At 41.0% G+C, this 27,452-nt stretch overlaps 1 protein-coding gene across 5 annotated transcripts; it reads right to left on the bottom strand.

The window, feature by feature from the left end:
- Nucleotides 1–9,576: 9,576 nt before the first annotated feature.
- LOC121772478 (protein TONSOKU-like) lies at nucleotides 9,577–25,182 on the bottom strand. 5 transcript variants are annotated; one of them, XM_042169603.1, is made up of 19 exons: nucleotides 24,730–25,182; nucleotides 23,718–24,515; nucleotides 23,255–23,431; nucleotides 22,937–23,028; nucleotides 22,502–22,600; nucleotides 21,855–22,327; nucleotides 21,734–21,768; nucleotides 21,405–21,656; nucleotides 20,912–21,056; nucleotides 15,213–15,335; nucleotides 14,564–14,664; nucleotides 14,309–14,432; nucleotides 14,030–14,142; nucleotides 12,267–12,378; nucleotides 11,982–12,086; nucleotides 11,824–11,890; nucleotides 11,620–11,740; nucleotides 11,095–11,268; nucleotides 9,577–10,365 (listed from the first exon to the last, which is right to left on the bottom strand). In XM_042169603.1, the coding sequence occupies exons 1-19, from the start codon at nucleotides 25,015–25,017 to the stop codon at nucleotides 9,700–9,702; spliced, it is 4,065 nt and encodes a 1,354-aa protein (XP_042025537.1). In that variant the 5' UTR covers nucleotides 25,018–25,182; the 3' UTR covers nucleotides 9,577–9,699. The 5 variants fall into 5 exon arrangements, with proteins under 5 accessions (XP_042025537.1, XP_042025536.1, XP_042025535.1 ...); XM_042169602.1 differs by having other exon boundaries at nucleotides 15,213–15,332; nucleotides 20,912–21,059; nucleotides 24,730–25,181; XM_042169601.1 differs by having other exon boundaries at nucleotides 20,912–21,059; nucleotides 24,730–25,181.
- Nucleotides 25,183–27,452: the final 2,270 nt, after the last annotated feature.

Here is a 27,452-nt window from a genome sequence, read left to right on the forward strand (position 1 = left end):
GTTAGTAAATGAACATAAGAAAAAATATCAAGTATTTTATTACCAAAAAAAGAAAAAAATACTATTGACATTTTATTGCCTGGATTTCGTTATTTCCATTTTCAATACTTCAGTCTGGGAAATTTAAGAAATTTTGCATTCCAAATCTTTATGTATTACTACCTTTTATACAAAACTTTATCGGACAAAATTTTGATTGTGTATAACTAAATTAGTATATTCATACAAATATTGATTATACCTATAATATCTTTACCCTTTTATTTTCTCAAATTTTACAAACGAAAAAATGAACAAACACAAACACAATTCCTTTTTCTAGAATAAATTCCAACCAATACTTTTTTCTTAAAAAAAAGGAGTATGAGAAAAAGGCATTACGTGCACACACTGCAAAACAAGATTGCCACCTTACCTGCAATAAATTGCTGGAAACTGTCCTATGAATATATATGATGGAAATCAAAACTGTACAAAAAATCCCAAATGATTGATCATGCCATATTGCCACAGTAAATCATCATAAGAAAGAGACATGATAAATAAAAGTAGTGGTAATAAAAAATAGTACTCCTACTTTATTTTATTTATTTTTTTAAAGAGGATCAACTCAAAAAAAAAAGAGTAGTTTAATTGCATGTATATAAAAATTAATGCCTTGTCCACATACACTGAGTATACAAAATATGTACATACATAGAAACAAAAATTTGGATCATCACTCAAAATTAATGCTACCGAATAAATTAACCAATTAACCATCGGCTTGCTTTGGATCCAAACAAAGAGGCTCAAAATAATACCATTACTTCAACATATATAAAATAAACCCTAAGAAAACCCTTGTAGTGTATTGTAACCAAAGCCCAAAAAAAAGTTAAAATTAAAAAAAGGAAGCATGTACATTAATTTAGGGAGATCTCCAGCTTTGCAAGCCAAGATCATTGTGCTTTCTTGAAGGAGCAGAGGCAGGGATCCATCTCTTTGGCATGAAATTCAAGAAATGGCCGCTTGAACTCGGCTTCACTTTGAATGCGTGGACTGATCTCGATGATGCGTTGCAATGGCCAAGTGCCAAGATCAACAACACTAGCACCCTCTTCCACCTCTTCATTTTGATAATTGGGAGTTTTCTATTTAACAAACATGGATTGTTTGTGGCTCAATCTATGGTTTGAGGTTTGAATAAATGGGAAAAAAAGGAGTCCTTGTTTGTGGTAAAAGATGGGGAGAGTTGGAGAAAAGATGCAATGCAATGCAATGAGATTGGCTTTTTGAATGAGTCTAACTGGCTGATTAGATTAGTACATGGAGGAAATAGGGGCATGAATGAAATGATTGAGAGAAATGGAAAATATGAATTTGAAAAGGTCTTTTTAATTTTCTTTGTCAAATAAAGAAAGGGAGTGTGTGTGTGTGTGTGTGTGTGGTTAGGTATTTAGGGGTGTGTTGTGTTTATGGTCCCAGTTATATTTAATGGCCAACCAAGGTATTGGTCACTGTTGATTTAGGTCCCTATAATAGGGAAGCATGTCTCCCTTTTTTTCCTCTCTTACCACTTTTCTAACTATTTATATTGTTTTTCTTTATTTCATAATCTATATGAATAGACATGATCCAGAGTGATCCTCTTTTATTATTATAAGAATAGAATATTGCTTTGGACATGTAGTACAATTCTTGATTGCTTCAACATAGTTGTTCAGAATGGCCATTAAATACTCCTACTACTTACTCCATTATTCATAGTATATTTTTATTACTGTATTTAGTTAAATTTAATTATTCCATGTATAAATTTTTCTAAAAATGAAAATTACATTGTTACAGTCTCAAATTTTTCCTCGTCCTCGCAGACACACATCTACACATGGAGGTGAACTAGATCGGTAGTAATCCATTATTATTGGATTAACGTATTTGCGTTTCCATTATCTTTATTTTCTGTGTCTCACTCAGACCGCTCGATCCTCTGCTGGATGTGCTCTTTGATTGCCTTGTTGTCCGACCACTTTTCACAAGCATGCACCTTCAATTCTCTCAAACTACGAGGATTGAGGACCCTGAGATCCTTCATTTTAATACTCTATTCTTAAAACGAGACTATTAATTGTAGACTTAGAAAGTATGAATGGAGTATATCATATGGAGTACACGTTATTTTGTCCGAATCAATGGTCAGATTCTTGTTGGTTTGGCTTTAAAAACATTGTTATAAAGTTTTATATTTTGAAAGCATTAAATATGGAGTATAATGAATAGTGAGTGCATATGTTTATAGAGTATAGGGTGATGGTCAATAAACGTACAATTTTTATATACTACTATTAAAGTACTGCTACAGCACTCTCCCCTGCCCATGCCACAACCACAACTTTCCTTTCCTTTCTTATGATTTATTGGAAGAAATTCACAATCTATGCAACCATAAACAAAATCGTCACTTTCATAAAAATATGCATCATAGTATGTAGCCATCTTTGCATTCATGACCAACTCCCCCTATTTTAATTTCTAGGATGTGTACGTCTCTGCATTGTCATTTTTTTAATTAGATGGGAAAATAATAAAGTTTCATTTTTCCTAGTGATTAAGTGTTAAGTAACATGTGGCCGGTCTTAGTCTCTAATAATAGGCATATTTTAGAGATAACATGATCCTATAATATATTTTCATATACATTATTACAAAGATTAGTAAAACTATAAAAGTAATGTAAATGGAAGCTAACTTAGACCATCCACTACGCGTCCCGCGCCGGGCTCGCGTTTCGTCCCGGAGGGACGGGTCCTCCGCGGGACGCGTTGCAACGATCGTCCCGTCCCGAGCCGCGCGCCAGCCCGTCCCGTAGCCCGTACACGCGAGACACGGGACGCGCCGTCCCGACACGCGCCTGGGCGACGTGTCGCACGCCCGATGCATGCGTGACGCCCACTCGCTGGCCAGCAAGTGGGCGTCGTCACGCTGACGCAATAATTCAATTTTTTTTAAAAAAAATCGAATTTTTTAAAAAATATTTTTTATTTATAAAAATTATTTTTATATTTAAAAACAATTTTTATAAATAAATAAATACAAGAAATTCGTAATAGCCCATATATATTTGATGGGCTTGCGAATTTATGAAACTCATTCTTGGTTGTCTCTCTTTTATAGAGAGATCCTTGAATGTTTTATGTTTCACTTTCGATGTGGGACAAACTCATTCTTGGTTGTCTCTCTATTATAGAGAGATCCTTGAATGTTTTATGTTCCACTTTCGATGTAGGACAAACTCATTCTTGGTTGTCTCTCTTTTATAGAGACATCCTTGAATGTTTATGTTCCACTTTTGATGTGGGACAAACTCATTCTTGGTTGTCTCTCTATTATAGAGAGATCCTTGAATGTTTTATGTTCCACTTTCGATGTGGGACAAACTCATTCTTGGTTGTCTCTCTTTTATAGAGACATCCTTGAATGTTTTTTGTTCCACTTTCGATGTGGGACAAACTCATTCTTGGTTATCTCTCTTTTATAGAGACATCCTTGAATGTTTTTTGTTCCACTTTCGATGTGGGACAAACTCATTCTTGGTTGTCTCTTTTTTATAGAGACATCCTTGAATGTTTATGTTCCACTTTCGATGTGGGACAAACTCATTCTTGGTTGTCTCTCTTTTATAGAGACATCCTTGAATGTTTATGTCTCTATAAAATTGTATTTTAAATTATGTCATTTTTATTTTTTTAGGATTTTAAGTTGTTTTTTTTATGTTGTAATGTTATTTTATTTTTAATGAAGTTTGTTTTTTTAATTGAATTTGTTGGAAAAAAAATAAAAAAATGAAATTGAATGAATAGTAATTAAGGGACGGTTAAGGGACGGAGCGTTGCAGGTTCCATCCCTTAGTTAAGGGATGGAGTAAAAAAGGACAGTGGAGCCCTCAAATAGTGGTCAAATAGTATTTAAGGGACGGTATAGAGATAGCGTAGTGGATGGCCTTAATTGCATTTAATTGATTTCTTTCTTATTGCTATTCTGATTGATCTGTTTATTTTTTATTTTTCAGCACTTCCCATCAAGTTAAGTAACAAGATCCGATGTACAGAGCATTTGTCCTAGAGGCAAGGAGCTTAGACATTATTGCATTCAGTTTCAATACTTGAAAGAGTCACATATCTTCTGCTACTTGCTCCTCCACAAGACTACGTTACCGCAAGAACATCTTTGAGATATTCTCATGTGTGCAATGCATATTATGAAATAAATAAACCAGCTTCTTAATATGACGTTAATATCTTCCTCAATCAGTCAATGTTGCTCCCTCACAGTTTTAGACCATGATTGATCACAATTGTTCAATAAGTTGTCTTACCATTTAACATTTCTGTCAAAACAAATATATAAGAGCATCCACTATAGGAGGAAAGGGGGCGGACGAAAATCTGGGGCGAGGGTGGGGCGGTCTATAGTGGATCGGACGTCCGCCCAGGGGTGGACAAGAAAAATGGGGCGAGGGTGGGGCGGTAGAGGCTTCGCCTCCTACGGGGTGAGGACGGGGCGATGGTGGTGGCGGCGGGGCGATCCGGGGCGATTGGGGGGCGATCTATAGTGGGGCGACGGGCTATGGACGTCCGCCCCGTTTGAGTTTTTTATTTTTTTAAAAAAAATTCGAAAATTACATCTATAAATACTCCTCCTCCACCATCCATTTTTACACACTTTCACACACTTCATTTTCACACACTTTCCCCGCATTCACTATCTACACTTTCACTCTAAAAAAATGCACGGTGGAGACGACGAATCCCCCGGCTCACACGAATCGGGATATGGCGGCAATCCTTCCCAGCCGTCGGGATATGGCGGCAATCCTTCCCAGCGGCTCATTTCAAGTCGGAAAAAAAGCCCATCCACTACACCAAAGCGGAGTCTGTTGCTGTGGCGAGGGCGTGGGATGCCACCACATCAGACCCCGTAGTGGGCACCGATCACACCGAGTTTAGCTTTTGGAAGCGCGTCGTGCAGGCGTACAACGAGTTCAAACCTCGCGACGCCCTCTCGCGTGACGGGGAACAGCTCCGCAAGAAGTGGTCTAGGATTCTGCCTGGTACCCGGCGGTTCGCGGGCATATACCAGAACAACCTGCTCCATGCGGAGAGTGGCCAAAGTGAGGCTGACGTGAAAGAACTTTCGATGGAGCAATACCACACGCTCGGCCATCCGAAGTTCACAATGTGGGAGGAGTTTCAAGTTCTCCAGGACTGCCCGAAATTTAAGGCCATCTGTGCCCAAGAGCAGGGTCCGGCGACGAAGCGGACAAGACACAACATTTCCGGGGACTACAGCAGCGGCACCGGCTCGCAATCGTTCGACATGAACGAAGAGCAAGCCGCAGAGCCCTCCGCTACACACTCTAGGCGCGCCCGCCCTCCGGGACAACGTGCCTCTATCCGACGCGCTAGAGAAGCCGGCGGTTCCTCCCGACGATCGTCGGCGGCTTCTGGATCGAATTGAATGCAGCCCGCGCCTATACCGGCTTCAAGGGCCCCTTTTGCCAGCGAGGTCTTGAGGGATAACGTATATGCGCAGCTGGCGCACGAATTGAATGATGCCTGTAGCAAATACGAGGCGACAACCGACCCGTACATCAAGAATATATACTCCGACCTCATACGTCGGATCCAGCGCCGTCTGCGCTTGGCTGATGAGGGTCCTGGGGCAGCGGCGGCCGGCAGCAGCGAGGGAGACGTTGAAGGCGATGGAGAAGGCGACGGAGAAGGCGACGAAGACGAGGAAGAGGAATCGGACGACGCCACCGATTAGACGGTGGCGGCGTTTTTATTTGTATTTTTTTACGTTCGTTGTATAATTTTACCTTTGCCAATACAACGAATATTCGGTCTCCATTACCTCATTTTATAATTATTTCAATTCAGCTGATTTAAAATCGAAATGAAAAAATTAAAATAAAAATTGGTTATAAAATTTTGAGGCTATTGGAAGTGTCTGTCTATAGTGAGGCAGTGGAGGAAAAAATTAGGGCTATGGATAAAAAAATAGGGCCGTGGACAAAAAAAGGGGACGGGGCTTTGGGGAAGGCCGCCTAAGTGGATGCTCTAAAATACATGTTCTTTTAGTAGAAAATTTTCTTGATCCATTGATTACATGACTTTTTAAATTAGAAAACTATAGAACAACCAAATTACTTGTCTCCAACATCAGATAAAATAGAAAAACAACCTTGCCACCAAGGGTAATGGCCTAATACCTAACACCTAGTCTTATAAGCCTCTAGACCACCCTCACCCCTTGGATTTTTCAACATAAAAACAGCCCCCACTCCCCACCCCACCTAACACCTACTCTACCCTCTAGCTTCATTATTCTGTATCAAATAAAAATGCATGGTGATATCGCTACATTGCATTCGACTGTAGACTAATGTCACATTTATAGCAAAGTTGGAAATATCAATTTTTCCTTAGAGCATCCACAATAGCGCCTAGCGCACCGCCTAGCCGAGCGCTGGCGCAAGGCGGTCTATTGCAACCGCCCAGCCATTTCCGGATTTAAAAACCGCCTAGCGCTCGGCGGTTCCGTAGCGCTAGGCGGTGCGCTGGGCGATCCGCTCGGCGCTATTGCAGCGCTCCGGATCGCCTAGCGCATCGCCCAGCGGATTTTTTAATTTTTTTTATTTAATATTTTTTTTTTTTGAAACTCATTCTTGGTTGTTTCTCTTTTATAGAGACACACTTGAATGTTTTATGTTCCACTTTCGATGTGGGACAAACTCATTCTTGGTTGTTTCTCTTTTATAGAGACACCCTTGAATGTTTTATGTTCCACTTTCGATGTGGGACAAACTCATTCTTGGTTGTTTCTCTTTTATAGAGACATCCTTGAATGTTTTATGTTCCACTTTCGATGTGGGACAAACTCATTCTTGGTTGTTTCTCTTTTATAGAGACATCCTTGAATGTTTTATGTTCCACTTCCGATGTGGGACAAACTCATTCTTGGTTGTTTCTCTTTTATAGAGACATCCTTGAATGTTTTATGTTCCAATTTCGATGTGGTACAAACTCATTCTTGGTTGTTTCTCTTTTATAGAGACATTCTTGAATGTTTTATATTCCACTTTCGATGTGGGACAAACTCATTAATGAGGATGTTGTAATGTTATTTTAATTTTAATGAAGTGTGTTTTTTTAATTAATGTACTTTTTAAAATTTTAATGTTATTATTGAATTTTCCCGTATGTGTGAGGTAAATTTAATTCCGTATTTTGTGTGATTGTTAATTATTTATTTTGTGTGATGTGGCGAGGCTATGGCTAGGCTATGGCTGGGCTATTTGTTTGTTTTGATGATGTGGCAGGAGGATTTTTAGTGTTGATGATGTGGCAGGAGTAGTTTGTGGCTAGGCTATGACTGGGCTATGACTGGGCTATTGCTGGGCTATTCCTATTGTGGATGGCCTTAGTGAGTCGGGGAGGATTCACAATTTAATATTGATGTGACCTGATAAATTAATATTTCTATGTATTGATTAAATCTTTAATAAGATAAACATTCATATCAAAGTTTGAAGTACATGTGATCAATTATTAATTAATTAATAATTTAAAATTAGGATCAATTCTTAACTAGTAAGTACTACTCCCTCCGTCCCGCACTACTCGCACCTTTACTTTTGGGCACAGAGATTAAGGAATGAGTGATAGACAAAGTCAACAATTACGGCTGTAGGTATAAATTGTTACTAAAAATGGAAAGAGTGCAAATAACTTGGGACGCCCAGAAAGGAAATAAGTGCAAGTAGTGCGGGACGGAGGGAGTATTAGATTAGAAGATTTAGTGGTTGATATAATGTAATTGGATTATATTTTAAATTTAAATAATTATTAAATAAAATTAAATGATATTAATGTCAATTCTCATTTATTAAAATCATTCTAAAATTTTAAATTTACATAACTTTCTCAATTTAAATTATTGTTTAGCAAAAAATATATCAAATTAAAGATAATTTTATAAGGGTTCTAACGAGATCTCAATTGCATATGTTCCGACGACATTCGAATGATGAAATTTGATAAATTTTATTTCAGTTTTCGTATATGTTGATAAGTAGATTTTTTTATCAATAAATACATCAAAAAAATTTCAATATAATGCATGTAAAATCTCAATAATGTGTTGATAATTTTGTGTACTTGTATTGAAATACTCATGTAATTGTGTTGATATTTGTAATCCATTATGTTGATGTAAAAAACACGAAAAAATTATGATATGATAACAGAATGACAATCTTACCCCTTTGATGATATTTTGTCTGCTATTTATTGAAATTCGTAAAGTTTAATCTCATCCACTCATTTTAAAATCTAAGAGTGTGGATTTTACCTTAATTTTGGATTTTGATACTATAAGCAATATAAGAGGACCTGAAGTATAATAAGCAATTTTGGAGCGAATTATCATTATTCTTTATAAGTTGCCAAAAAATATGATAGCTAATAGATCGTCACATATTTTAAACCATAACTCCTAGTCCTTACCCACGTTCTGATATATGGAGTATAATTGTAATTTTCCATTATCTACATGACGAGAAGGGAAACTCTGAGCATCATCCCCTCATCTAATTTCTAAGGCACCAGGAAATTATTTTCTTCTTGAAATGCCAATTGGGTTTGAATTAACCAACGTTTCCAAAATTGGAACCGGCAACCATAACATAGCTTATCGGGCCGGTTATGGTTCAGCATCTGGTGAAACTCTAACATAAGGTTTCAATTAGCATCACTCTAGTTTAATTACCGTAAGTTATTTGAATTAAGTGTAATAGTACTAGTTGGTGGTGTTCGGTTTACAAGATGAAATAATACCAAGATAAAATCTATGATTAATTGAGTTGTAAGATTATTTTAGTCATAGGGATTAACTATGCATAATTATCCCATGATTATTCATCTAGGATTGAGTTGTGAGATCGAATCTCATGAACCAAACACACTATAAATTTAATCTCAGTATACAATCTTGCAAACTGAACATCCCCATTGAGTAATAGGAGTATGTATTATGACTTGGATGAGTAGAGTTGGCGACAGCATACGTGCTTCAATAAATATCTATTCAGCTTAACCAGACAAATAATTAGAATTTAATTGAAACTCGAAGAAGTCATCAAATTGTGACAAAATTACTCAGCAAGCGCGCCACCCGTTCGGGTAAATAATAGAACAAGACCCACCCGGTCGGGTGCGACTCACCTGATCGGGTCCAACCCTCTACCCCTCCCTCCAACCGCTTTCATTACCTAGACGAGTCACTCCTCCTGGCCCGTTGACACTTCCTCTTGAATTACTCTGTATCTGACATTTGAGAAACATTTTCCGAAAGTCATAGCCTACTAGAAAGGCTTATTGTTCTCACTCTAATAGGTGGCCATCGCCTCTCGAAGAACATTTGTCTCGTTTCCGCTGCTTCTCCATTGTGACTTCAAGTAATCGTAGATGACACATTTTTCTTTTTTCTATTTACCCTATCAAACAAGTAACTTTGCCTAAACTCATAACCGTATAAATATAAGATCAAAGATCATGCATTGGAATTACATACACTTTCGTGGAGGCAAACTTAGAAAAATTGTCTCTCAATTGAATATTCTCATACATATATGAATGTGATAGAGGTCTGCCCATCTCAAATCTTTCTGCAGCAAGGCTTAATGCCGCAGCACGTGCTTCCCTGAACCGAGTAATGGACCGTCTTTCCATCAACATGTCTCCGACTCAAACCAGCTCTAGCTCCTGAGGACCATGCTGAAAATAAAACATCGCTGACTTCCTGAGAGAAACCGTTACCACTAAGATCCAATACTTTTAACGATCTTGCCATTTCAATGGAAGAAGAAAGCTGCTGCATGGGCCGACTTTCTTGATGAAGAATCCTGTTCGGGGATGCGTGCTTGCTACATTCTCCAGGACCAGTTGATGTAGCTCGCGGCTCTTCTCGCTCATCTTCACTGTCTGCAACTTCGAGCTGGTTTTCGCTTGGGTCTAAGGCACACATATCTTGAGGTAGAGGATCAACTAGCTCCGGTGAAGCAACTTTCAACGGGTCGGGATCGTTTTTGGCTGCTGGGGAAGAGTTATACCCTTTCTCTGGCGGTCTGCAGTTGCTTGTTAGAGCTTCAGCTTCATTTGGATTGATATTGTCAGCCAGGTTGAGTTCTTCAAGAGTGCGATTCTCGGATAGAGCTTGAAGCATGTGAATGACACCTTCAAGACCTAGTTCGCATTTGCAGACCACCAGAACCCTTAAACAAGACTGCGGATTGCGGAGTAAGGATGACAATTCATTGCTTCCCTGTGTTGGTCATTCACTCTAGAATCGTTAATACAAGAGAAGTAACCCAACTACTAAGAAAAACATACTATTGTATGAATGCTACAACCATATAATAGTGAATCCATTTACAGATGCTACAGAATATACACGAAGCTAATTTTCATTCCTTGTAGATTTACATACAAAACTGCTTTATAACTTCAGAAAAATATTACTACAAATGATTACAAATAAATATAGCATAGAACAATTGCATCAAAACATCTTAGGAGCTTTGCGTTAACAGTGAGTTTTATCAAAACTAGCTCTAAGATACACTAAGTCAAGCTACAAAAATTTGAACTGGGAAAAAGGCCAGGGGCAAGCTATCGAGATCATAAGAGCACTTTCCTAGGACTTTGTGGGGAATTTGTAGCAATGTTTTAAAACCTAAGCATGTAAGGTATCCACCAACATCAAAGAAGACAGGCAGATGGCCAAGTCAGAAATAAAATACTTACAGATGTAAGTTCATGTTGAATGAAAGTTACGAATCCGATAATCACTAAGTTCTATTCAAATTTGACAAGAGACAATGAGGTGCAACAATGATATTAGCTGTTAATTTGTCCAAGATTACTTTATTCACAGAGAAAATTCAGTGACTATACCTCTTTTCATGATGATTATGTCATTATGTAATCAGCTATTAAACATCAAGGGGCATTCCGAAATAAACCCAATCCAATAACTCAACTGAAAGGATACCTCTTTCATGATTGGATTTCCACCAAGATTCAATTCGAGAATACCACAAACCAAGGATGCTTCATCTTTGAGACTAACAATGTAGTCACAAGTAAGTGCACAATTTGATAGATCTAGCCTGACAAGTTCCTGGGTATCCTTGGATAATGGTTTGATCAACTGTAATGCACCTTTCTGAAAAGCATCCTCAAATTATTAGATTACATAAAGGTCAGTATCACAGTGAAACACCCATAACAAATTATGGAGTACTATTATGTCCTGCAGAAGTTTTAGTCTAGCAAATTAAACCTAGCCAAACTTCATTGATGACGAGGTAAAACAAATGAGCTAGGGAAGGATTATAGAGTTTGGTCGCAAAGATAAAAGGTCAGATAGATTTCTTATAACTATTATTACAAAGAGCAGTTCCATAAATTTATAAAGATGCATTAATCGTGAAGCATGAAAAGAAAACAAGGGAATTATATAATTAATGAATGACAGTTCCTGTAACCTGACACATAAAATGGATGAGTAACTCACAGTTCCAATGTTAGTATGTCCCAGTAGCAACCCAGAGAAGCAACAATCCCTGGCTAGTTGGCAAAGACTATCAACTACTGGCTTGCTGAGCTTTATCCCATTTAGACTGAGCACTTGAAACCTAAAAATACCATATCGTTTATTATCTACATCAGACAATTTATAAAATACAAAAAAGTGGGAATGAGTAGATAAGCAACGTACCAGTTGGTGGCACTGAGTTTTTTCAGAAGATTAATTACTGCATTGCCAGATACAGGGTGATTGTGTCCTGTTGAACAATTTAGAGTTTTCAAGTTTTTGTTCAGTTAAATAAATCATGAAGTTGTAATGAAGCCATCAATTTTGTATATAGAACCTACCTATAAACAGATGCGTAAGTGCTGATTCAGAATCCAAAGATTCAGCAACTTTTTGAATTGTTCTCGATGTAACAGAACAGTTCTCTATGTTCAAACTATAAAGAGCTGCAAAAACAGAATTCACGTGACTTAATGGAGGATATAAGAATCTCTACAAATCAGGCAAAATCTTAAGCATTCAGGTTCAAGATATGTTTATCTGAGACATCAAAACTCAGGTTGGTTCTTCTCAAAACATGAAAACCCCAGTACAAAGACGATCTTACTATAATATTGAGATTTCACCTTTGCAGTTTCGGAGGATGGTTGAGATGTAAGAAGCACAAGCATCAGTCAAATGGTTTCCAGATACATTGAGAACTTCCAGTCGTGCATAGAGCACGGGGCATTCACAAATCTGCGAAGGAAATGGGCAATAGTTTTAAGGGAAACACATAGAACTGATGAAATAGCCTGCCAACAACATGCAAAAACTAGATTTCAACAAAACAATTCCATGCAGAATAGTTTTCTGGTAAGGTTTAGCAGTAACATAGCTGATAGGATCCTAGCTTCGGTTATTTGGCAGCCAAAAGGACAGCACACGGACTCGGCTCAAGACGAGATCATGGCGCAAGAAGACCTTCAAGATTTGGATGATGGTCAAACTTATTGGCTACCTGAAGGCTGAAGTCGCAGCGGTATGAAGGTGAGATATTCTCGGAGGAATGAACAGGTGCAGACGTTCGGTTTGGAGAAATCTGGAATGGATGAAGTGCGCAGGGCAAAGGAGTATGTGTTTGCTGAGAGACATGACTGAAAAGTTTAGAAGCTTTGGAGTCTTATCTTGTTTTGGTTTCTTTAGTTGTTTAATTATAGCTTTTGTAAGTTTGTAACAGATGAGTATAAGTAGGACATATCTCCTTAAGATATTAGAGTTTTAGGAGTTTATTTAAAAATCAGATTGAGACTTATTTTTGTCCATAAATAGGCCTAGGTAATTTTTGAAGAGTAAAGTCCATTTCGAGCCCTCTACATGGCCGGTTTTTTAAGTCCTAAACAATGTGTTATCATTGTTCGGGTCCTGTACAATATGATTCGGGTCATGTTAGGTCATTGTTAGACAGGGCAATTAAAATTTTAATGCCCTCATAGTTAAGGACCATAACCAAAATACACATATGTTTAGGAGCAAAAGTGGACTTTACTCATTGGTGGTCTCGTGCACCGCCTAAAACATCCGCAAACAAACTGTTTAGGGCACAAATCAAAAAAGGTCATATGTTGAGGATCAAAAATGGACTTTGTCATATGTTGAGGATCAAAAATGGACTTTAGTCATTTTTGAATTATATAAGTCTTTTATTTTTTATAATATTTTATGCAAATTCTTGAGTGTTACCCTTGAATTTTCTTTATTATAATTCTTGTAGCAAAGTGTTCAATTCGTAATAATTCTATCAACTTAAAACGAACTTTCACATTCATTTGTAGCGTCAATAGTTCCATTGTTTCATTGCTAGCCACCACCGTTTTCCCCCTTGTTCCACTGTAAGTCATTGCCATCCGAAGCTCCAAGACGTCGAGTTATCTGTTCAGCATTTCCTGTGATCCTGTCTGAGTGCAGAAGGTTCCATCCCACATTCCGTTACGCCAGCTGACTGTTCGTAGATAGAACACGCCCATCGAGTGTTCAATCGAATTCAAGTTTGTATATGTGGGTTTTAAACCTCGCAAATCAGCTTTCTTTGTTCACCCAACCTGTCATGAGGAAGATCCTTGGGCTACGTTCCTAGTCTCCTAACGAGGATCATGATCAATTGCTCTAAGATGATTACATCAAATCAAGTGCTTCTAACAGTAACCCATAACAATGTCTAGGAATTTTGAAGTATAAGCATTCTGAAATGACTTTCCCTTTTCGTTTAAATGGGTAGGAGGCAGCTTTTTAAAGAAAGGTGACAGGTTTTGGTGCATGAGCATACAGATGTGTTCGCTACACCATCTGAAATAAGTAAAAAATCCTGAACAGCAAACAGATAATTGTTTGATAGTAAGAAATTCAAGACCTGAAACAAAGCAGCTGGACCAAGACAATTGTTGTGCAGATTCAATATAAGACCACCATAATTTTGTCCTGATGACATGAACACTTGTCTGAGGTTCTCAACAGTGAGATTTCCTGCAAAGGTATATTTCCAATTACAGTAAGTTTTTAACAAGAATATTTTCAGTGCCCAACAACGTGTTTCATAGCACTTTTTTGCCACTTTATTTATGAATATGAAGATCAGGTATTGTTTTGGAAATGTCCAATGATTATAGAATCAAGCACAGATCTCATTTACCTAATAGATTATGAGACAGGTCCAAGCCTGCAAGTGTTTTGTGCATTTGCAGAGCATTCAACAACGGTGCTACTGATACATCTCGCAATTGGCAATCAGACACTAAAATTTCATCCTCCGACACCTAATAAAGTGTTAACAAAGAAACTGGTAATATTGGCTTATTTGTTTAATTTAATCTAGATCAGAAAAATCAAATGCTTATTTCATCAACCTGCCCCCCTTTATTTAAAAGAAAATGAATGTAAAGGTCACCTCTAAGTTGTACAATCTCCGCACCACTTCCAGATTAGGCTGTTCAGATAGTTCCTCACAGCAGTCTATGTACAGTTTCATCACAATTTTTGGCACCATAACTGATTAAAAAGGGATGGGACATAAAAGATCAGACACTTGTTATAGCAGTAAAACAATTACAAAAGGATGAGACCTTTCAGTTTAAAACTGTTCTGTGCACATTATTAGACCATGCAAAAGCACTCAAATGATTTATTCGAGTCACAAGATACTAGCACCAATTGCACTATGATATTTACAATTAGATAGAATCTGTTAGGCGTTCTGAAGTAGAACAAACTCGCCCTTATCAAGGTCAGGATGAACTTTCAACCCATATTAGGTGAGTAAATGAGGTGTATTAGGTAACACATATACCTTTGCCTATTAATAAGGACACAGATTGTCATCTGATTATTGGACCATAGGCATAATGGCAGATATGTATCTATGAGTAATGGTCATGCTCTAAGATGTATAATTTGTTTAAACTCTTTCCAATTTGATTAGGCTTGCAATACATAGCAACATATGATCCAGACAAGGAATATGCGAGGGCAATAGATGAATGAAATGAAAAGGAACCAGACAAAATGCAGGAAGCAGTTCTTTGAGCCTAAAGATTTACCACCAACAGAAACCTCGATCCAGGTCTTCTCTGGAGCAAGGTTGTTAAAGTTGTATAATGTTTCCATTGATCCAAGAATTTTCTCACCACACTGCATATGTTGAATGACTGGCACCAGTCCTGCTGATATGAAACCAAACAGGATATAAGCAGCCTATTTAAGTATATCCTCAGCCTATGGAACAAAAACAGTGATATAGCAATTATTACGCAGAAAAGTTGGTTCTGCGAGTAGTAAAATGGTTCTGTTAAAGAGTAAAGGCTAGTGTTTAAGGAAAGGGGAAACTCAAAGTGTTTATTGAAGGAAATGAATAAGTAACACTCCTCACGAAGAGGCCTAACGACTGCGTCGTCCACAAATTGATCCTCCCAAAAAGATGCCGTTCTCCTTCTTGGTTTACATCTATTTATAGCTTCCTAAGCCGCTAGGGTTACAACACAAAAGTAGGAACTGCTAGCTTATTTGAATTTGAAATGCACTAAAATAGGAACCATCTTTCTCTCTCTCAAACTTTTCCCCAGCTGCTTCCTTCTTTCTCTTTGCCGGCCAAACTGCCCTTCTCTCTCCACGCCTATAAACTCTCCAGCTGTTACCCGTATTAACTGCCTCGCCGGTCAAAACAGCCTTGTCCGCAAGGCTGAAGAAAGGAAATTGGCCTCGAACATCCGCCACATCCATCCAAGTGGCTTCCTCTTCATCCAAGTCGCCCCACTTGACCAAAATCTGGTCTACCGAGTCCCCCTCTCGGTCCACGGAGCGACGGTCTAACACTGCCTCAGGAAGGAATGGGGGTTCATGCTCGACCACCCAGTCTGGTAACGTCGGATCAGCCACCTCCTCACCGATGGCTCTTTTGAGAAGGGAAACGTGGAAAACCGGGTGGATGCAAGAGGAAATCGGGAGTTGCAGGCGGTAAGCTGTGCTGCCGATCCGAGCCTCGATCCGGAAGGGACCGAATTAGCGAGGAGCCAGCTTCCGATTTCGGGCGGAGAATAAGGTAGCCTGCCTATGCAGTCTAAACCTTAAGTAAACCAGGTCACCTACGTCGTATTCCACATCTCGACGGTGTTTGTTTGCCGATACAGTCATCCGGTGCTGAGCCCGATGGAGGTGGTGCCGTAGAAGTTCCAAGGCCTCGTCGCGAGAGCGCAGGCAGTCGATGGTGGCTTGGGCCCGAATCTCGCCCGGTAGGAACGCATGGATCGTCGGTGGGGGGCCACCATAAACTGCCTCGAAGGGAGTTGTACCCGCCGCCGAGTGCGAGCTTGTGTTGTAGCAATATTCCGCCCATGCGAGCCATTTATACCAGTGCTTAGGCCTCTCCGACGAAAAGCAGCGCAGGTATGTTTGCACGCATCTGTTCAACACCTTCGTCTGCCCATCCGTCTCCGGATGATATGCCGAGCTCATTTTTAGTTTAGTTCCGGTGGCGCGAAAACGCTCTCGCCAAAACGAGCTTAGGAAGATGGGGTCTCGATCGGACACGATCGATCGGGGAATGCCATGGAGCAGGATGACCTCGCTGGTGAAGGCGTCCGCCACCTGTCGGGCCGAGAACGGGTGACGCAGGCCGATGAAGTGAGCATACTTCGATAATCGGTCAACGACGACCAAGATGCAGTCGATACCGCCTGCTTTGGGTAGACCGGAGATAAAGTCCATGCTTATATCTTCCCAAATTCTGCCCGGGATCGGAAGGGGCTGCAGGAGACCAGTCGGGGATTTGGTGTCTGATTTATTCTTTTGACAAGTTGCGCAGGCTGCGACGAAGTTAGTGACTTGCTTCATCATTCCCGGCCAATAGACGTTAGATGCAATGCGGCGATAGGTCCGATAGGCACCGGAGTGGCCGCCACCTGGCGTGGTGTGGAACTCGGCCAGCAACTTCTGGATCCACGGTGAATGCGGCGGAATGACTGGTCGGCCTTTATAGAATAAAGCGTCGTGGATCAGCTCATAGTGGGCCATCGACGGAAGCCCTGCCTCTAATTCCGACCTGATCTTGGCTAATGCCGGGTCAGCTGATATCGAAGACTGAACGGCTGCCCATTCCGGCCAAATCGGTCTAGAGATCGCCGATAGTTCTATCGAGGCCTCATCCCGTCGTGAAAGGGCATCGGCGGCTCTATTCAACCTCCCCTCCTTATAGACGATAGCAAAGTCATATCCCAATAGCTTGGCAGTCCAATTTTGTTGCGCCGGGGTCACAAGGGGTGTGCCAGCAGTTGGCGAAGACTCCGCTGATCCGTGTGCACGATAAAACGGCGGCCAAGTAAGTACGGGCGCCAATGGTGGATGGTGAGGACGAGGGCCATAAGTTCCTTCTCATAAGCTGATTTTGCTAACCAACGAGTCGCCAACGTCTTGCTGAAGTAAGCTACGGGTTGGCGCTCCTGCATTAGGACCGCGCCCAGGCCCAGGCCCGACGCGTCGCATTCGATAGTGAATTCCTTGGAGAAATCTGGCGTACGCAAGAGAGGTGCCGAGGTTAGAGCTGCCTTCAAGGCGTCAAACGCCGCCGCTGCATCAGACGGCCAGATCCAACGTGGTTTGGTTAAGGGGGGCTGCGGCTTCTTTAAGAGGGCGGTCAGGGAGCAGCAATTTTGCCATAATTTCTGATGAAACGACGATAGTATCCGATGAGGCCGAGAAATCCCCAGGTGCCTTTTAGAGATGTGGGGGTCAGCCAACGTAGTACCGCCGAGACCTTGGCGGGATCCATCCTTACACCGTCATAGGATACGATATGCCCGAGGTATTCCACGCTGTCACGTCCCAAAAGGCACTTCTTCGGATTAACTACCAGTGAGTGGGCGTGTAGGGAGTCGAACACCAGCCGTAGGTGACTCATGTGGGCCTCCCAAGAGTCGCTATACACTATGATGTCGTCAAAGAAAACCAGGACGAATTTCCGCAGTGCCGGGCGAAATATATCATTCATCAAACTCTGGAAGGTTGCCGGTGCATTGGTGAGACCAAACGGCATGACCAAAAACTCATAGTGCCCTGAGTGGGTGCGGAACGCGGTTTTATGCACGTAGTCTTGCGCCACCCTAATTTGATGATAGCCGGCCTTAAGGTCGATCTTGCTAAACTATCTAGCCCCATGCAATTCATCGAGGAGTTCCTGGATGACCGGGATTGGGTATTTGTCCGGCACTGTCGTCTTGTTTAACTCCCTATAGTCGACGCAGAACCTCCACGAGCCGTCTTTTTTGCGGACTAGAAGAACCGGGCTCGAGTATGGGCTGGTACTCGGCTGGATTACTCCTGACGCCAACATTTCCACCACCAACTTCTCCATTTCGTCCTTCTGCAAATGGTTGTACCTGTATGGTCGGACTGAGACGGGTTCTGACCCGGGTAACAGAGGAATCTGGTGGTCCGTGTAACGGGGTAGCGGCAGCCCCGGATCGGGGCGTGTGAGTGAAGGGAATGCCTCCACTAGTTGCAGTAGCTGGGAGCGGGCAGCGAGCTACTGATCCCGAACCCGTCTGGTCCAGTCTCCTTCTCCACTGACCGGAGCACCCAACAGCAGTCCTCGGCGTCGAGGCAGCGGAGGTCCTGGGAGGAGCATGTGCGGCGCATAAGGGTGGGGTCTCCTTGAATGGTCACCAGCCTGCCGTCGACCGAAAATTCCATTGACGAGTGTAGCCAGTTAGCTAGGACATCGCCCAAAGAGGCAAGCCAAGAAAACCCCAGTATTACGTCGATGTTGCGGAGGGGAAAAATGTAACATGATAGGGAGAACGTTTCCGACGCCATCGTCAATGGCACCTGATGGCAAATGCCGTTGGCGCGCCATTTCGACCCGTCTCCCAGTAGGACGGAGTAAGGCGAAGTCGAGGTAATCGGTAGCCTCAACGTGCTGGCAAGCTGCTCCGAAATGAAGCAATGGCTGGCGCCACTGTCCACCATCACCTTGACCTGCTGCTGCCCGATAGCACCGAAAAGCTTCATGGTTTGCGAAGTGTCGATCCCATACCGGGACAACTCCGACAATTGCAGTTCTAGGTCCAGGTCTGCAGTCTCCTGCTCGTCAATCGGTGTGTCGTCTGAGGTATCATCGTCTTTGTCCCAGACGAGAACATTCATGGTCTTGGGGGGACACCTATGAGTCGGCCCAAATTTCAATCCGCATTTGAAACAAGTTCCCGCAGCGATGTGTCTTTGATACTCCTCCGTGGACATGTTCCGGAAACGTTTCGGTCCAGGTCGAGACGAGTCGAACGAAAAGGCCGGTGAGGTGTGGGAATATCCCTTCGAGAAAGACCCCGCCGGCGGCCTGGAATGTGAATTGACCGGCGTGAGCGACTGCCCTAACTTTGACCCCGGGGCGTGGGTGGCTGTGAGCGAGTCGATATCTAATGCCAATTCGACTGCATCCTCGTAGGTTGTGACTTTTGTTGCCTTCATTTGGAGACGAACCTCGGGATGGAGGGCCGCCATAAAAAACCCTAGATACTGGTGGCTGGCAATATCTGGCACCTGAGCAAGACGCGCCTCAAATGCCGCCACGTAGTCGACAAGAGATCCGGTGTGTCGCACCACGGCGAACGCCTCATACTCGTCCAGCGCCCCATTACCGCCGAAACGCTTCATCAGTTCGCGTGCAAACCGAGCCCAAGAGAGATTTGGGATCCGTTTACGCAATAGCTGGTACCACGGCAGGGCTGGGCCTGCCAGCGCTACCATCGCGATGCCCACTCTATTCTCGGGGGTCGTCTCCGTAATCAAAAGGTATTGTTCTGCCCGTGCAAGCCATGCCAGGGCATCAGTACCCTCAAAAGTCGGCATTGGTGATGTCGTCTTGCCTCCTGTGAGTGCTGAGTTCGACTCCGAGGTCTCCAGAGGGTCGTTCTCGCCCGTACCCGTACCGGATTTGTTGTTGATCGCCGTGAACCCTGCTCGGATTTCTGCCACCAAGGCGTCGACCTTTGCGTTCAACGCTATCGCCCGCTCATCCGATTGTTGTAACCGAGCGTTGAATTCGTCGGTAGCCTTCTCCAACCCTTCCAGTCGCGTATCCGTCCTAGAATTAACCATCGTCACCGCACCAATTTGTTAAAGAGTAAAGGCTAGTGTTTTAGGAAAGGGGAAACTCAAAGTGTTTATTGAAGGAAATGAATAAGTAACACTCCTCACGAAGAGGCCTAACGACTGCGTCGTCCACAAATTGATCCTCCCAAAAAGATGCCGTTCTCCTTCTTGGTTTACATCTATTTATAGCTTCCTAAGCCGCTAGGGTTACAACACAAAAGTAGGAATTGCTAGCTTATTTGAATTTGAAATGCACTAAAATAGGAAACATCTTTCTCTCTCTCAAACTTCCCCAGCTGCTTCCTTCTTTCTCTCTGCCGGCCAAACTGCCCTTCTCTCTCCACGCCTATAAACTCTCCAGTTGTTACCCGTATTAGGTTCTCATGCACAGACTTATTGTGTTGTCCTTTCCGACAATTAGAACCTTCATCTTTCTGGATAATTGGCATAAATTTTTCAAACACAAAATATTTCAGATAATAAGTACTACATTTATCGAACAAGCTGGGCGTCTGACTGGATTACATATTAAGAAGTTACTAACATAAAGCAAAATCAAAAGGCAGGCTTTCGCTTACCATAGACCCAACATTATAAAATATGGTCATACAGAAAATTTAAGAAATTAAACTAAAATCAAACTAAGATTTTGCTGTACCTCTTGACCTCTTCTGTTGTGAGAGCTGTAAATAATAAAAGCATGCCAAATCAACCTTCATCTGCTCTATGTTGAGTTTACCATCAATTAGATACATGTTTGGGTCCATGTATACCAATTCTTGATCAATTTTAAACATGATATGCTGCTGCAACACAGTATCCAAGTGACAAAGTAGTTAGAAGGATGCATTTGTAACACTCTAAGAGCAGCTCATTGTTATAATCAACAGCCTAACCCTCTAGACATAACATTCACCAATTACTCATTCTATGTACATTTATTAAAGGTCCTCTCATGAGATATAAACGCCATTTGCTAAGAGAATCTGAAATTCTGAAATTCAGTCTAGGTCCATAATTCAAAACATTGAAGTTTGAAAACGTAAAAAGATGTAACTGTTTCAATATCACAAATTTATAGCCAAAAAACATGGAGTGGGTATAGGAAAAAAAGGAAAAAAAGCACATTTCATATTCCTTATTATACTCACACAAGATTCATCAGAACAAACATGTAGACCCTTGGAGATTTCATTTTGCAATAAGTTGGAGCAGCCAATGGAGAAGCTGTTTATGTTTCTGTGAGTTTTTGAATCGCCCACATCAGCACAGGATCCAGTTACTCTAGAATCATTGGCGTGGTTGGATTTAGAACCATTGGATTTGTGTGAGGAGGTGCTATGCTGAAGATTGGCAGGACTAGATGCATCAACTGTACATCTTGAAGCAACAGGTAAAACATCCTATAGAACACCAGAACTAATATTTGAGGTTTGATCAACTGAGAGAACATATTGATTCAGTTGTAAGAGTTTATTACCTGGACTTGAAGAGAGGGAGCATCCTTTTTGTTCACTGCAACCGAAGGGACAAGATAAATACTTTTTCCTATAATAGATGACTTAAGATTAAAATAAACATGACCACTCCACGAGGCTTACGTTCATCAGAAGTTGCAATGCCTTCCATGAGACACCTGCTACCTATTCTATCTGAGCAAATGTTATCATCATTTTCTCCTTCATCGTCAGATAGAATGATGCGTACACGCTTTCGGTTAACTGTAAGACTACCAGAGGATCTGGATAAGCTCCTTGCAGGAGATCCACATGGAATGGAAGAAGCAACAGGTGTAGTTCCACAAGTGGGTATTTTCTTTCTCTTTCCTTTTCTAGATCTAAGTAGGGACATCAAAGTAATATCTTCCTCCGATTCATCACAAGTGTCATAAGATTTTACTCCATGAGCATTGGCTTTATGTTCTTTTGGTGAAAAGCTACCATCAGACTTATCATCTGCTGATAGGTTATCCAACTCTGTTTGAGTCTCTGAACAGAAATCACGTAGAGAACCTCCTGGCTGAATCTCAGCATCTTTGGATTGCTTTAATTTGTCAATTAAAATTTTTGTCATCCTGGAAACAAGCCACAGATTATTGAACACTCACGTATTAGATGAAGGGAAGGTTGCATTTGCAATAGGCAATCTTAAATACACATCAAGGCATAGCATATTCCCAGAGAAGGTTTTTCTTACGCTGACTTGGACTTGTGTACAAAGTTGCAAAATAGGTAGCAGTACAATTTACCTTGCCTCGTCAGCATCGTCAAAGCGAATCATGTGGCTGTAGTGCATATTTTCTAGGGCAGACAGCTGCAATGAAGATAAGTTTCCTTTAACAGCAATCCTGTCATAAAGAATAACAATCTTCAGCAGAAATGAAAGATTTACCTTTAGTTACAATCTTTCATTGTTAGGTGCAAAGATTGTAACCAAGATATTTCGAATATTCTGTTCAGCCTGCTAAACATGTCAAGGACATCTAGTTCCGATATATAAAAACACGCCAGCGAAAAATGAGAAAAATAAGGCTAGCTGCCAAAGGAGAGCGAAGCAACTGCAAGTAACTGATTGCTTTGGTGAGGCTACAATTGTTAGCAGCTTAAACCAGTAGATTAATAGGTAACACCTCACAACTAGATATCTTCAAAGGCAATAGGGAATTTTTCTTTAAGATAATTACCTGTAACCCTCTCTACATGCGTCCAAAGCACCTGAGTAATCCCCAGTGCAGTCCAAAACATCCCCGATGTTTATCTTTGCCAGTGCTTGCCCCTGATGGCAATATTGTTTTGAGAACAAGTGCCAAAAGACATTTCAATTAGGTTGCTCTAGTTATTCAGATTCAATAAAAGCTTCATTCATGTACTAATCATTAGAATCAAAACCTAATTCACATTCTGCAATCATTGTGCAATAACTGAAAAGAATGGAAAAATTGCAAGTTTAGTTTGCAGACTGGAAAAATGAAGATATTCATAGGCATCACAAATCAAATTACCTCCAAGTTTCCAATCAAACGGTAAGATTCCCAGCCTTTTTTATACCATTTAAGAGCTTTACTGAATCGCCGGAGCTTCTGGTATGACTCTCCAACAACCAGAAATGAATCACTAAGTTTCTCCTTGTCACAAAGGTCATTTGCTATCCTCTTCTTCCTTTTACCATATTCACCAAGCTAAGAACAATTAAACATTTAAATATTAAAGACAGAAAACTATACATTAAGGATTATTGCTATGATGAAAAATTGAGAAGTAAAGGCAATATTCCTTTCACTAATCATTTCAATCCAGGTACTTTTTCTCACGCTCCGAAAAAGCTTCTGTTTTCAAGTAGGCTACAATTTGTAACACAATCAGGACTACAAGGTGATCATACTCTTCTTTTTTTCTTTTTTCGTTAATGAAAACATTTGATGCATAAATGATGACAGTGAATTAAGAGTAACCATAGCAACATACTTTTAGCCAAGCAAAGATCATCCTGGATTTCTCGACAAGGCAATCAAGGGAAGAATTCTGTTTCAGTAGAAATTTCAGTTCTCCCTCTGTTCCTCTGGCCATTTCTGTATTCCTTTCGAGCTTCTTAAGGTTCAACTCTTCAGTTTTTACTTCACTCATCACTCGCATTGCTTCTCTTACAGTTCTGATATTTTGATGTATTTGTTCAGTCAGCGCAACCTCATCTTCCAATGTCCTTGCCAGTTCAAGGGCCTTTTTATAAGATGCAATGGCTTCTTCATATCTTTGATTTCTGTAATGCAGCTCCCCATGATTAATATAACCTTTCGCTTCCCCTTGACAATGTCCAATTCGCTTGCAGATAACAATATCCTTTTTAATGTGATCACGTGCTTTTTCCCATTTCCTCAGCTCCATGTACACATTTCCGAGGTTGTGGTGGAGCCTACTGCGTGTAGCATCACCCTCGGGGACTTCTTCTTCCTGACATATCTCCAATCCTTCTATAAGAATCTTCTCTGCTGCATTCAAGTTGTCAAGATCAATTTCAAGCATGCCAAGGTTATTATGGGCATCAATGTACTCCTTTACAAAAGAAACTTTCTCGGAATGCGACTTCTCCTTTATAGTTTTTGCAAGTTTCATGGAAAGTTCAAAATACTTCTTGGCATTCCGAATAGACAAGTGGTCATCGTCGGACTTCAAAAACATTTCATGGTAAGTTCGTCCGAGCTGCGTGCTTGCTCTTTGTTGCTCAATGAGGTCATCTTCATCCTTGGCAAGATCGAAATGCTTTTTCTGCAAAAATAGTTAGAAGAAAACCAAAATTATACAATCACCTAATTCTAATGTCAAATAACAGATTAACATTAATCCGCGTATAGAAAATGCCCAACATCAAAAGCGAGATACACAAGCAAACCATCACTCGTATAAAACACCATTCAACAACAACCAAACTCAGCAAAATTAAACAGGGAAAAAAAGGAATTTCGCATCACTCTTGATCAACCTGAAATTTTAGGGCTTCTTCGTAATCGCCGAGACGGAGGTGGAGCTCGCCGAGGGACTGACACGTGGCGAGCAGCTGCTTATGGGGCAGGTACCTAATGGAGACCTCGTAATCCTTGCGCAGCCACCGGAGAGCCTCCACGTACTCGCCGCGATTCTTGTGCAAGTCGCCGATGAAGTTCGCCCAACGCGCCTCCTCCTGGCGATTCCCCTCCGCCTCCGCCGCCTTGTAGGCCCGCTTCGCTGCGATCAGCTGCTGCTGCTGGCTCGACTCCTCTTTTCGACGCATTTTGCTGGAGAATCGTGATCAATGACTTGTCTTCTGATTGCCAATTCGGGCGGCGGATTTTATTCTAGAGAGAGAGGAGGAGTATTTGGTAGTAGCATTGTGCAATTGTTTTTATCAAGTGAAACTTTCCCGCCAACTCTTTTTCCATTTCAGTGTTTTTTATTTGAGATTTTTGTTTCTGCGGTAGTAATTGGGGTTTGGAGGTTGGAAACTTGGAATTGGACGAATCCAACTGTGCCGGTCGGCCAAACTCACAAAATAAATGAATATGATAATTAGAGCATCTCCAATACGTTAGGACGTCGAATAGCCTTCAAATAGCCTTCACACTGCCACATCATCAGCACTACAATTCTCATGCCACATCAGCTTGCCACATCAACTGGACATCAAATAGCCCTCACATAGCCTTCACACTACCTATCCACATCACTAATAACAATTATATAATTTAATTTACACTCGTATCAACATACGGAATTTAATTTACGAGACAAATACGGAAAATTCGAATAATAATATTAAAATTTAAAAAGTACATTAATTTTTAAAAAAAAGTACAATAATTAAAAAAATTACATTTAAAAAATTACATAAATTTGCATAAAAACTAACGTCTTGCAATCCTCCGCGCCCACAACTCTTCAACTAAATCCTTTTGCAGTCGAATATGAGCCTCCGTCTGACGCATGTCGGCATGTGCTTGGAGGAGGGCTTCTTCATCGTGCGGTACCCCACCTCGTACGTTGGCGGTGGTGACGCCGTGGCTTTGACCTGCTTCATTATCGTCGGTGGCCCAATCAGTCAGTTGTACACCTTCATCTTCGACGATCATGTTGTGCATGATAATACATGCATACATTATATCAGCAATGCAGTCGACATGCCACAAACGCGTTGGTCCCTTAACTGCAGCCCATCGAGCTTGAAGCACACCAAATGCGCGCATCGTGCCTAAAGCGGAAATACAGATATCGCTGCTCCAATGCGTTAACAATACGCATAAATAAGTCCCGCCTCATCCTAAAACGACGCCTGAAATGGTTGGCGTCAAAACGCGGCTCCTCTGCGAAGTAATCTGTGAACAGGCGCTGATGTGCAGCTTCATGATCACGATGCACCACTTGTCGACGGTGGACAACTGGTCGTGGGCGAGGTGCCGCCGGCTGCATATAACTCTGCATCCATCGATCAACCTCACGGCTCGTATAGGCATATAGCTCTTCGTTCATCATACACGCGTACTCATCCGCATCCCCACCACTACCACCGGCATTACTCATTTCTTAAATTGATCTTGAACAGAAAGTAAGGTAGAGAGAATACTCGTTAAAACAAGTGGTGCGAATGAAAATGAGGTTCAACGCGCGTATATATAGTGTTTTCGAAAAAAGAAAAAAAAAATTAAATCCGACGCCGGTTTGGCGCAGATCCGGGACGCACAATGGCGCCGGTGAGGATCGGCGTCGGAACCGGCGTCAGCGCGGGAATCGGCATGGCGACGCCGATTTTGACGCCGATTTCGCCGACGCCGGTTCCAATGGTTCGGCGTCAAACCGGCGTCGGCGAAAAATCGGCGTCGCGGTGGTGACGCCGGTTATTGGAGATGCTCTTAGTCATTCAACTTTGTTTAACTAAAGTAATCTCGTAATTAATCTTAGATTATATCTTGACATTATTTTATTTATAAAATCGAGCACCACCTATATATACTATTCTCCTTGTTCCGAAAAACTATGAACTATTTTTATTAGTTCATTAATTAAAAAATAGTATGAACTTTCTAATTTTGAAATAGTTAAATAACATATTACCCCTACATATATATCATTTTATTTACAACTTTACAATCACAACACAATATTAATGTTATGGAGCTCTTCCTACACTAACACTACTTACACTACCATTTATTTCTCTTTTGTTTTACTAGTTATACATTAAAACACGTGTCAAACCAAATGTTCATATATTTCAGAGACAGAGAGAGTATAAACTTTGGAGATTGATTTTAATACAACATTGATAAAATATAAAAACAAATAGAAAGAAAAACGTTGAAATGTTGTTAGTGGAAAAGCCTAGTTGGAGAGAAAAAATTGCTAAACATAAAAGTAGACTAATTTTGTAGGACAAACTAATAAAAGACTATTATTTTGGTACGAAGGGAGTAAAAGATAAAAGAGTTAATTAAAAATGTGTGTGTGCGCACATGTATTTATTACGGTTCGTTGATTGGAGTGAGGGTTTATAATTTGACACGACGCGAAAACCCATCTTGAACAAGCACAAATTTAATAGGTTTTGGTCAAATTTTATTGAATTCATATCCTTGTCAGGTTGAGTCGTTTGGAATCATATAATTTTGGGTTAGGTTTGAGTAACTCATTCAAAAATAATGGTCTGTCTATCCATTAAAAATAGTTTCATTTGTA

Source organism: Salvia splendens, chromosome 16 (assembly GCF_004379255.2).
Source record: "Salvia splendens isolate huo1 chromosome 16, SspV2, whole genome shotgun sequence".
Taxonomy (NCBI): Eukaryota; Viridiplantae; Streptophyta; class Magnoliopsida; order Lamiales; family Lamiaceae; genus Salvia; species Salvia splendens.